Source organism: Heptranchias perlo, chromosome 2 (assembly GCF_035084215.1).
Source record: "Heptranchias perlo isolate sHepPer1 chromosome 2, sHepPer1.hap1, whole genome shotgun sequence".
In the NCBI taxonomy this organism is placed as follows: Eukaryota; Metazoa; Chordata; class Chondrichthyes; order Hexanchiformes; family Hexanchidae; genus Heptranchias; species Heptranchias perlo.
The window spans coordinates 118,171,469-118,184,521 of NC_090326.1; the positions used below are offsets into that span (position 1 = coordinate 118,171,469).

At 39.2% G+C, this 13,053-nt stretch overlaps 1 protein-coding gene across 1 annotated transcript in view; it reads left to right on the top strand.

Moving 5' to 3' along the window:
• cmtm6 (CKLF-like MARVEL transmembrane domain containing 6) overlaps positions 1 to 12,721 on the top strand; it is a 75,114-nt gene extending 62,393 nt beyond the window's left edge. The window contains exons 4-5 of the mRNA XM_068006342.1: positions 3,888 to 3,986; positions 6,214 to 12,721. Of these exons, the coding sequence (XP_067862443.1) occupies positions 3,888 to 3,986; positions 6,214 to 6,387 (273 nt within the window). The 3' untranslated portion in view covers positions 6,388 to 12,721. The remainder of the gene's footprint in view (positions 1 to 3,887; positions 3,987 to 6,213) is intronic.
• The last annotated feature ends 332 nt before the right edge of the window (positions 12,722 to 13,053 follow it).

A 13,053-nucleotide genomic window follows, 5' to 3' on the forward strand; every position in this document is an offset into this window, starting at 1 on the left:
AGCTATGAATTACTGGCTGCTATTACATTCAAAGCAGTACTGTTATCACCCTTCCTGTACAGAACAGCAAAGATACGCTTGCAATTGCTGATTAGAAATCTGTTTACAAAAGTATTCTTTTGGACCCCCAAACACATTCCAAATCACTACTAATTTACTGCATCTTACAGTACTTCTGCTGTTTAATGGTTTCCGTGTTAATGCCTGGTTAAAATTGAATTGATTAGAAAGGGCTGCATCTGTGGTAATGTTTTAACTCACCCCAAAAACAATTCTGTTGGATTAAGAGTGTGGTGTGAAGCATTAGAAATATACTTTTTGAGAAGTGCTGCAGAATTGAAGTCCAGTGAGTAGATATATAGTCTAGAAACACTGACTTCATGTTGTAGTTCACTAATGAATCCTTGTGCAGTCTACTAAAATAAAGCTTATAACTAGAGATAGTGTCAGTCCATCACTTACTGATGCTGAGCCAGCTAATACCAAAAAAGATCAGTCATGTGGTCATTTTAAGAAAAAAAATTAATGTTTTGATTACAAAGTAATTATCAACAATTTTGCACTATAAAGTATAATTATGCTTTAACAATGCAGGTATATTTTTGTAACTGTGCCTGGTGCTCAGCTGGTTTTACATTGGATTGTACTGTTTTTTTTAAACCCGCCCTTTAACCATAGCAAATTGGCTATTTCCTTAGGGGTTACTGCCGTTTGTGACACTGGTAGGGGACTTGCATAATATAGGAACAGCTGAAGTGTTTAAAACTTGTATATCTGCAGGTTGTGATGGGGTTCTGTGTCTCACAAGGCTCTGTTGGAATGAGCACCTGTTCAAATGAACCCATGTGTTGCATGCAGTGTGAGTAAAGAGGAAGTATCAAAGATGTGCACAGTCTGATATCAGAAAATAAGATCTGTGTTTTGAAACCGTCATTTAAAAAAAAGAATTCCTGGGGGAGTGTGCCCTGTATCTTTATTCCCCCACCCCCCCATAGCGGTTTTGCCTTCCTCTTTGAGTGTAATTACATAAGCAGTAACCAATTTTATTGAGCTTGTAATTCCGCCACCATTTTTGATATTTCAGAACTCTTTACTGTTTATCGTAAACAGTCTTCTGTTGATAAACTAGGAATATCTGATAGTCCCGGCCTTTCAATTTATTCATCCGTTATGACTATGGCACAGTTGTGTTTCACGCTGACTGCAACATGTGACACCCACACATCTTTTTAATGCATCTGGAGTGTTGGATTTGTATTGATTTCCCTGTTGTCTCTTGTACTGCACAGTGCCTATTGACATTGCAGGAGTGCAGTTCCTTTTGATCGTTTCTATTGATTTTGATGGAAAAGCACAAAGTCGAGTCAGCCCAGTATTTCTAGAAATAACTGATATTATGTTACAATGTTGTGGTCTGCTGGACAATCTCTTCTAAGTTTTGAAGTGTTTGCAGTTATGAAAGCTAAGTTTGAAAGATTTTCTTTCAACCACCAACATGATCTGAGATGCAAAACGTCTACTGCTACCTCCTATTTTCCTTGCTGCCCCCAGGATAATGTACATATTGAACTTGTTAAACAGAGCAGCTCTGTGTAGTCTGGCAGTTTCATGATAAAGACTCCTGTGTGCACTGAAAACCGGCAGTTGTGCTTTTTTTCTCCTGTACTTGTTATGAGGAGAGACTATAAAAACCAGGGCTCATTTCATTAGAAGAAAACATGTTAAAAGAAGATCTGATGGAAGTGTTCAAAATCAAAAGGTGTTTTTTTTAAGGTAAACAGAGGAAAAGTATTTCCATTGGTCAGTAAAGATGGTAACTAACGGCCATAAATCATTACTAAAAAAGTGAAGGGAGAAGTTAGGATTTATTTTTACACGGAGGATTGTTAGGATATGAAATGCCTTACCAGAAATACTGGTGGAAGCTTCATGCATTCTGCTTTTAAAAGGGGAGTGGATAAATATTTGAAAAAATGAAATGGGACGGAGAAAGTGCAGGAGAATGAGACTAAATGGACAACTCTTTCAGAGAGCCAGCACAAGCACAATGGACTGATTGGCCTCCTATGTTGTAAGATTCTATGATACTATACTGGCTTTAACTGTCAGCTTAGCTCAGTGGTTGCACTCTCATCTCTGAGTCAGAAGATTGTGGGTTCAAGCCCCACTTCGGGACGTGAGCACATAATCTAGGCTAACACTTCAATGCAGTACTGAGATAGTGCTGCATTGTTGGAGATACCATTTTTCTGATGTGACGTTAAACCAAGGCCCTGTTCTCCTGATCAGGTAGAAAAATGGTCCTATGACTCTATTCGAAGAAGAACAGGGGAGTCCTCCAGTGTCCTGGCTAACATTCATCCCACAGCTAACACCACCAAAATCGATTAACAGATCATTTATTTCATTTGCTACTGCTACATTAGTGTACATAACATCAGTAACTACCCTTCAAAAAGATAATTAATTTGCTGTGAAGCACCTTGGGATATTTTGAGGATGTGAAAAACGCTATATAAATGTAAGTTCTTTTTTTTCAAGAAAAGATTGGCAAACAAATAAACCATCTACTTCTGTAGGTGAAGATCCTAATTCTAATCCATAATCCTACGGGCATAAAACAGGTGCAACCAGGACCAATTTTGGGGACCAATGTCCCGCATATAACGGACTCCTGAAAGACGTCCGACCCGATAATTGGATCAGGCCATTTTTCAAGTGTCCCCAGCAGCCACCTAAAACAGGCCCCCATACTATGTAAATGAGGGGCCTAGCGCCTGTTTTAGGTTCCCTCTACCAAATTGGATACTGATGAGCAGAGCAGGAGCCGGGCCTACTCCACTTGGGATTCCTAAGCTGCAGCCTCCACCAAAAGGTTAGTTTGTTTTTTAAAAAAATTCAATTCCTGTGGAGCCAGGAAAGCAGGTGTGCTCTCCCAGTATCCCTGTAGCCCACCCTCTGTTGCCATTCAACCTACACCTCCCGGGACTTAACTTCGGGCAGCTGCCGACAAGGCAAGTGGCCTGATATTCATCTTTTGAAAATGGGCGAGCTGCCTGTGGAGGCGAGACAAGCTCGACAGCTCGCCCACATTATGTTAATGAGGCCTACGGGCCAATTTTGGGCCAGCCACCCAAAAAAAGACCCTTTTGGGCCTAAAGCAATTTCCACCCCAAGGTTATTTAAACATCAGCATCAATAAGGCCCAGGACAAAAATAACCTTTTTTTATTAAAAGTCTTTAGTGATTGGCTGGAAAATATTGGAAATTAATGAAGAATTTAAATCAGTTATTAGAAGTTCAAATCTGAATATCACATTTAGAAAAGGTACAGAAAAGAGCAACAAGATTTACTCCAAATGTAAATTCAATGAGCTGTGAGGAAACAATAGATAAGCTTAGTCTTTGCCATCTAGAAAGAAGGCAGTTAAAGAGACCTCATCAAGGTACGTAAAATGGTATAGATAAGGTGCACCCAGAATATTACCTGAAAGTACATCAAGTAAGTAGGACCAGAGGATAAAAGTGGACATTACTGAAGAGTAAATTCAGAACAGTTAGTAGGAAAAACCTCTTTACTTAGTTATAAATATCTGCAATAATCTACCAAGCAATGTAATAGAAACAAAAAAAATTGGGGGTATGACTAATGATGGGAGGCCAGAAGTATTTGATGCATAAGCTTTGTTTGGTTGGGAGATGAAGAGGGAGGCATCTGGAGGGTTGACCTCAACTGGTTGTAATGTGAGTATCTTCCACGACCGCACCTTATGTAATCTCCATGTTGACTCTACATTGGTTCATTTAACCTATGTTTTTATGCAGCATCTCTATGATAAAGCAGTGACTCGGAAATTGAAATTCACTCTGCCTCATTTTATCCTCAGGACTTATGGTATACCGCTGTCATTGCGATACTTTTCCTGATCGCCTCCATTGTGTTTGCAGCCAAGAATGATGGGACGGATGTGGAGAAAGCTTCTGTGGTAAGTTTTTAAAAAAAAATTCACCATTATTTTCATTTCCCCTTGTCCTATGCTCTCCAATAGGTCATTGAATTGTGCTTGGGGCACAGTCCATGAACATTAGCAGCCCTCCAAATGGTTATTTCTCATGTGTCACCCTGGACAGGAGTGTTAACAGGCTGTGAGATTTTGCAAGTTGTTACAGCTGAGCTGAGTTCAAGACAGAGATGAGCCAACCTTACCTTGTGGGTAAACTCCTTGGGGTAGAAATTACTCTGGGCCTGTTGTTGGGCCCAGACTCGGTGCAGCAGAGACAGAGTGCGCCCAAACCAAGAGGCCTGAGGATCGATGGAAATGGGTCCTCAGACCTCATCAGAATAATTGAGGTGAGCTGCCGGCATTGATTGTACCTCCACAGGCAGCTCGCCTGACTGGGAGGTTGGGGGGGGTGCGGGAGGAGAGAGAGACGCACACAAAATTTTGAGTTGCCAGCAGTACCCTCAGGTAAGTCCTGGGAGCAGTTTTCATTTGAGCCGGTCATTTTACACTATCTCAAAACAAAATATAGCAAAACCAAAATAAACTGTAACACAGGGAGTGTTGATAAACCTGCAATATGTAAGAACCCGTGTTCTGTCGAGGTGCCAATTGTTAGGAGTGTATTTTTGTTTTAGTATATAGACAAAGGCTGCAGTCCTGCACCTGTTTGCCAAGAATGAATTCAACACGCAGTCAAACACTTGAAGGTTTATAAAGGCTAAATGAACCAATATACTCAAGGCCAACATGGAGATTACATAAGATGCGGTCGTGGAAGATACTCACATTACAGCCAGTTGAGGTCAACCCTCCAGATGCCTCCCTCTTCATCTCCTAACCTATGGCCATTATAATGTTTCTTGCTACACTACTCCATAGGCATCGTCCTTCCATCACCCTTTACCAACTTTCAGTACCAGTCCCTATCAAAATGTTCCTAGCCCTGCTAAATATTAAATTCCCAGAGTTGCACAAAAAGCGTAGGTTTTTGGGTTAGAAAGCTATCAAAAGAGAAAACTGAATTTCCAGTCGGGGTGATAAAGTGAACCTAAACGTGAACATGTGGGAGCAGGAGAATTTTAGCTATGAGAAAAGATTGGATAGGCTGTGGTGTTTTCTTTGGAACAAAGGAGGCTGGGGGAGATTTAATTGAGGTATATAAAATTATGACAGGACTAGATAGAGTGGATAGGGAGGGTCTGTATCTTTTAGCAGAGGGGTCAGTGACCAGGGGGCATAGATTTAAAGTAATTGATAGAAGGATTAGAGGGGAGCTGAGGAGAATTTTTTCCACCCAGAGGGTGGTGGGTGTCTGGAACTCACTGCCTGAAAGTGTGGTAGAGGCAGAAACTCTCAACTCATTTAAAAAGTACTTGGATGTGCACTTGAAGTGCCATAACCTACAGGGATACGGACCAAGTGCTGGAAAGTGGGATTAAGCTGGCCGGCAGGCACAGACACGATGGGCCGAATGGCCTCCTTCTGTGCTGTAACTTTCTATGATTCTATGTGCCAGCTGGCCTTAAAGAATTCTGTTGTACAGATACACTGTCAGCCTTTTTTAGTCTTTCAGTTTTAGGTTTTGTAACTACAGAAATAATCTAAAATGGAATATAAGAATATAAATGGATTCCCTTACTATTTCTCAATCTCACTCTCTAACAGACCCCTAAAAAAATGGGCCCAAAGCCTGCACAGAATGGGCTGATAAATTTGAACGCTTTGCGCCCGAAAAATGGGCATAATTGATCCCAATATCTACCCGCTAGAGTCTGTAATACGGGATGAAATTAGTGATCATTTAGAGAGACATGGACTAATCAGCAGGGACCGTCAGCATGGATTTGTGGATAGCAAGTCATGGCTGACACATTTGATTGAATTTTTTTGAAGAAATTGCAATGTGTATGGGTAAAAGGATTAAGGTGGATTTTTTTTTATATATAGATTATCAGAAGGTGTTTGATAAGGTGCCACTTAAGATGATTGTTACAAAAATTAAGGCATATTGTATTAAAGGAAATGTAGCCACATGGATAGAGATGTGACATTGAACAGAAACACAGGAATGTCAGCCCTACTGCAGTTTTGTGCAATTTTCCTGCATTGCCTGTAATTCGCATTATATTTCAGGGGAGTATTTGCTGTCCTGGTGTATTGCTGAACAGGAACAGAAATGTTCTCATTTTGTTTGTTCTGTTTCTTCTAGGCATTTGGATTCCTGGCTTCTTTTGCCTTCATAATAGATGCTGCACTGCAATGCAAGGAAAAGGGAATACTCTATACCAAAAAGGATGCTAAGCCAGCTGAACCCAAAAAAGACTTGGAAAATGTGAAAGGGGAGACTGAACCACTGAATGAGCAAGGAAATGCAACTGCCTGAGCCCCAGAGGTGCTTGTTGTGTTTGTTACAACATATTTGATCTCTGCACATATTTCAATTTTGAGTTCGCAGAGTTGATTGATTAGCAAAAATCTATTCAAAGCTTTCGTACACTCATTGTTCTGACTGGAAGGTGGTTTTCAATACAAAGTGCTTTCTCTCACTTACCTGGTTATCATAGTGCAATCCTCTATATATCATTAATCAAATTAATGAACTTTGATTACTATTTCTAACCGTGCTAATGTTGCAGCTATGTGTGATGTTTTGGTTTCTCTTTTTTCTCGGCATTTAAAAATTATTAGGAAGTTCAAGCAATTTTGAAGTTGCATCTCAAAGCATTTCATAATTGTGCTTTTAGATGCTTAGATCAAACATTATATATATATATATATATATATATATATAAAAAATTACTTTTCTAATTTGGTATTTTGGGAAAAATATGACTCATAGGATCATTAGAATGGTTACGGCACAGGAGGCCATTCGGCCCATTGAGCCCATGCCAGCTCTTTGTAAGAGCAATCCAGTTAGTCCCATTCCCCTGCTCTTTCCCCATAGCCCTGCAAATTTTTTCCCCTCAAGTATTTAATAGAGTCCTTGGTGTTCATTTTACTTTTATATAGTTTTTAAAGCAAAATGACAACACGAGTACTTTAATTTAACTTGCTACTGAGGGAATATTTAAACATATACAGATTCACTTTCAGCCCCTTCCTGCTCATAAAGCGAGAGCAGCTGTAATTGGGCAGAGGTGTATGCATGACGACAAGAGACCTGAAAGCTTCCTGTTAATTTGTAAGATTCTTACAGCTTTGCTGGGATTTGATAAACTGAAGCCTGTGTACTTATAACCCACTGACATCCTGTAACCGAATCGATCAGTTAACTGTGATAATGTTGCAGCTACGTGTGATGTTTTGGTTTCTCTTTTTTCTCGGCATTTAAAAATTATTAGGAAGTTCAAGCAACTTTGAAGTTGCATCTCAAAGCATTTCATAATTGTGCCTTTTGATGCTTAGATCAAACTTTCATCATATAAAAAAATTACTTTTCTAATTTGGTATTTTGGGGGGAAAAATGACTCATAGAATCATTAGAATGGTTACAGCACAGAAGAAGGTGTTCAAGGTGACTTTAATCCCAGAGTGAACTCAGATCAGCTCAATGCTTTTTCAAGTTTTAAAGTGTCTTTTAATATTTCAATATATTTCATCCCCTGCAACATTACTGCTGATGCAAGGAACCTTGTTGTCCTATTCAAATTCCACAGTGGAAGGCTGTTCTAATAAATTGTCAAACCTTTTGTTCCAAGGGCAATTAGGGATGGGCAATAAATGCCGGCCTTGCCAGCGACGCCCACATCCCGTGAACGAATAAAAAAAAAATCAACTAACTAGAGTGGGTGTAGTATTAATCTGATGCTGACACTGTATTTTATTGAACATACCAATCCAGCCTGGTTTAACTTTTGGGTAGCCACAAAATTCAGCTATTTACTGGCTGTAATTACTGTAATGCTGTGCACTCCAATTCCATGTAGCAGAAAGTATATGAAAATGCCAGGAGGAGATAGTACAATGCTAGTTGAAAGTACATTTTTATCCAGTAACCTGGGACAATATTACTAAGTTGTCTTTCCACCACCTCCATGAGAGGTATTGAAGAATGTGTGTATTATGAATATATTCTTGCTATGATGTCCTCTATAGGCTGATACAATACTAGTGGAATTCTAATTGAACAAGCAACACACCCTAACCTGGATGTGTTAGTCACCTGTGGTTCTTGACCCATTTGTTCTCAATAGCAAATATTTTACTGCTCAAAACTAAAATGTTTGTCCATTTGTTATTGAGGGTTTGTGGGAGGGTGAAGAGGCAGCCTTATGAGAGCAAAGAGGGAATTCCGTACCAGGCCATGTGTGGAACATGGGTGGCAAAATTAATACAATCACGAGACATTTTAAAAATTGCTGTAAAAGGGTGTGCTTTGTAGTATGTTTAAGATCAATAAGGCAATGTGTATCAGTCTGTGCTTCACCAGATCAATGCTGTATCAGACTATTTGTTAGAAAATGTTGCTGTGCAAAAGCAGAAATGAACAGTACTTTTAATTGTGTGTATTAACTTGCGGATAGACTTCAGGATTTCACAATTCATGGATTATGTACAGAACGATTTGTTTTTAATCTGACTGACAGATGCAAGAACTAAATACTCACCAAGTTTTTTGGTTTTTTTAAACTTAAATCAAACAAATTCTCATCTTGAGGACCACCATAGTAGTTTGAACTGGGGGGAAAAGTCCAGCCAGATTACTGCGTTTTCAGATATTGATGGTTTGGTAGATTTCTCTGATTCTAATTTGTAATTATATGGGATCTACCAAGAGTTGGGAGAGAGGATGTTTTTCTATATGCTAGCACACTTTGGACATTCCAAAAGAAATGAAGTGTATTTTTAAAATTACTATTTCTGATATTTTATAAAATAGTTCTGCTCCTTTCATATCTTTCACCAAATTTATGTCTGAATGATACACAGTACTGGCTGGAAAATCACAACCTCTAAGTATAAGATGTATTGTTGTGTGATTATCACAGACTTACAATACAACTCACAGTAAAACAATTATTACTGATTCTTCTACAATCAAAATTGTTTTCTTTGTGTTGGTTTTAAGTTATGTTTTAATTTTTTTGTTGTATTTTCCTTGATGTTAAGGTTACCTACCTGTGTCAACTGTGGGGGGGTGGGGACAGTTAAGGAAAAGCAGTACAGTTGTCTCCTTGACTTCTTTTAAGTCTGACTTCTTACTGAGTAAGGATCTTTAATCCGGGGCGGGGGGAGGATAAAAATCTGCTTTTTTAATTAAAAGTTATTGGATTTGAATAATATTGCAAAGTACTGCAGCCTTGTGCCATAAAGATGTTATTGTAGATGTGTGTGTGCGTATGTATGTATGTATATATATATATATATATATATATATATATATACACACACTTATATAAAGTGAAACCTGTACAAACCTGCAAAGAAGAGACACCTGATGCAAGTACCCTAGATGTCCCTAATTTACAGGTTTCACTGTAGTTACATGCATTGAGACAACTTTAATCTGAAAAAAACACTATGTATTGCATGTTCAATTAAAGCAGCTTTATATTTTTTTTAATTTTCATCAATCTGGCAGAAGCTAATTTGTTTCTGCAGAAAAAAATTAATTTCTTTTTACAAATGCTCAAGGAACATGTTTCTGTGAATGATATCTAGTGCCCTCTTCAACCAAATCACTTAATGTGTGAGCGTCCCTGTTCATTCAAAAAAATTGTAAATTAAGCTTAAACATTTGTGTCAATATAAAGAGTAAAAAGTAGCACATGTTGACTGTAAATCAAATTCATTAGGGACATGACAGTCTTTATTATTGTAAGGAAAGTACTAAAACTCCAAAATCTGAAGTGGACATTATCCCTGTATACCTCCAGCGTGTTTTCAAAGTGTCAGTTGCACTAGGAGGAATTTTAACAGGGAGCGGGTTCTGTGGGTGTGCGGGGAGGAGGGTGCGGAATTGAGTGCCCAATATGCCCGATATCAGCAGCGTGAGGCTGGAGCGATTTTATCTCCAAAGCCTCATCTGCATGCTGCTTGTCATTTGCCTGCCCAAAACTGGCGGTAAGTGGCAGTTGGCTGTAGCATTACCAACCCTCCCAGATTGCCAGTGAGTCTCCTGGAGTGGGGCATCGTATCTCCCTGGTGCTGCTAGCAGCCTGGCAGATCGTCACGCTTTAAATTTTCTGCCCCACTGGCAACCCCTCCACCCCTGCTCCATGATGTCACCACTGCAGAGAGTCGGAACTGGCTGGTAAGCCAGGAACAATCGTGGTGGGGGGCTTGGGAATCAGGGGTGAGGCAGAGACTGAGGAATTGGGGGGGCATTGAGAAGGAGATAGGGGTCAGGATGATGGGAAAGATGGGGAATGGGGGTGTCGGAGGGAGACTGGGGGGGGGGGGGGGGAGGGAGATGGGATTGGGGCTCAGGAGAGAGGAAAACTGGGAATTGGGGTGGGGGAATGGAGTGAGCATGGGGATCAGCATTTTCTGCAGAGCCGGGAGCAGCAGCAACGTGGTTTGTGGGAACCGTAAGAGGAGCAGCCAGTAAAATCACACCCACTGTGTGAAAATTTTAAAGGGGTTCTATTATTTTGAAAGTAATCAGAATTTCTGACATTCTGAATAATCAATTTGATGCTAGTGGAGAACATAGGAACAGGAGTAGGCCATTCAGCCCCTTGTGCCTGCTCCGCCATTTGATAAGATCATGGCTGATCTGTGATCTAACTCCATATTCCTGCCTTAGGCCCATATCCCTTAATACCTTTGGTTGCCAAAAAGCTATCTATCTCAGATTTAAATTTAGCAATTGAGCTAGTATCAATTGCCGTTTGTGGAAGAGAGTTCTAAACTTCTACCACCCTTTGTGTGTAGAAATGTTTTCTAATCTCACTCCTGAAAGGTCTGGCTCTAATTTTTAAACTGTGCCCCCTACTCCTAGAATCCCCAACCAGTGGAGTTTCTCTCTATGCACCCTATCTGTTCCCCTTAATATCTTATAAACTTCGATCAGATCACCCCATAACCTTCGAAACTCTAGAGAAAACAACCCCAATTTGTGTAATCTCTCCTCGTAACTTAACCCTTGAAGTCCGGGTAATCCAGAGTTTCCATTGTGTTCGGATATAAACCACAATATATGAACTGAGAGCCTACAGGTATTCTGAGACGTGATGTGGAAGATCTTACTCACTGGGAAGTAAGATTTATTATTTAACAATAATAAAGCTCATCTTGGGAATTCATTATTCTGGATTCATCTGATATTTCATTTGGTAATCTATAACTTTTGAAATAATGATTTTAAAAAGATCGGATTCAAACTAGATTTTATATTCTTCAAAAATATCTTTCTATATTTGTGCATTTTCTCCTGAGTCTATGTGTTTGATGCTATGCAATGGAATGTTAGATTTGGTCTTTTAAAACTTGTGGAATTTATGTTCAGTTTCAGTCCATGTATTGAGAATGCCCATTATCAGAATGTACTCTGTATGGAAGGTAAGAAATACCACATAGCTGGGCACACTTAATACTGTTTCTGGGGGTCAACTAAATCCATAAGCTGGAGTTGTCTATATTGTTTTGACTCAAAAACATTATGAAATAACAGTGCACAGTCAAAATCTTTTCTTGGAGTTGGCTAAAAGATATACTCCACTCCTTTTCCAATTAGTTTCTTGTACTGAGCAATGTATTGTTCCAGATTTTTAATTACTAGACAAATTCCATAAATTGCCATCTTTCTGCATGGTTTGTGTTCCTAGGGAGTATTTCCTTCCATTGCAGTAGAACTATTTTCAATGAAGAGCAGCATGTAGCTGTACCTTTCCCAACTAAAAATAGTGGATGTGAAACATGTCACTTTAGTAAAATCACTTCTGCTGGAGAATACCAGCAAGGATTAATGAAAGGAGCAGAACCTTCTCCAGTCCTTTCAAAGTCAGATTCAATTTTTTTTGTTTCTCCCTCTAAGGAAAACTGTTAAATTCAATTTTAAAAATTGCAACCAATTTCATGAGGAATTTTATGATCGAATGAATGTTGACAAAATGACATTTTGGCAAGCTTAACTTTACTCCAATTAGAAAGAGACACAAACATTGGAAATAGCTTTAGATGGATGTGTGTTATTGAATCCATGTCAGTAGAAATCTGTGGTATTAAATGGCAATTATGTTTAATTCAACATTTGACTTTGTGGTCTGTGGTGTGTAGATAATTGGATTGAATAATGAAGAGAATCTGGTAGTAATGATGCTATATGACCAATTGCTAAAAGATCATTTCCTCTTAAATGTTTTATATTTGAACCAATTTATAAACACACAAGAGCTGCAGCTTTTAATCAAATGAGAGAACTAATCTGGAGAAGCCTATTACTCACACTTTTCTAACTATGAAGATGCCCATTGATTCCAAGGGCATCCCAATTCATTGTAAAACTTACTTCAGCCACCACTCGGCCTCAAAACACCTGCAAAGTGAGTTGAACTGTAGTGGTGTTGGGGTACCGCAATAACAGTTTAGAGCATATGAAGCAACATCATTCAAATGTATCGACTGATGCAAAGGTTATTGAGGCAACCTGACCTCGAATCCAATTTGTATTTAAGCAATTCAGAAGTGAATTTTAATTGTATGTTTGAAATATACATAATCAATATTTTTGTTCACTTTTCTGTCATTCAAATAAAACTGCTTAAAAATCACCACTGCCTCTGTATGCTGTTTGTAATAAAGTAAAGTCCAGAAGCCAGCAGACCACTGAAATTCAGCCCAGGAACCAGCAGAGTGATGGCACCCAATAGAATACAACTAGAAAAAGTGTTACCTGTTTGGAAGTAGTTTCCTGGGCAACGCACAGAGGATGTTTCGGTTTCTGTTTTCCAGCAGAAAAATAGAGGCCTGGGCAGCTTCCCTCCCAGAGCAGAATTGGCAATCAGCAGGAGTCAGAGGTTGGCAGAGTGAAGCAGAGCTGCCACAGCAAAGATTGTCACTGAAGATTTTGCAGCCAGCAAGAGTCCAGAATCGGAATTTCAAT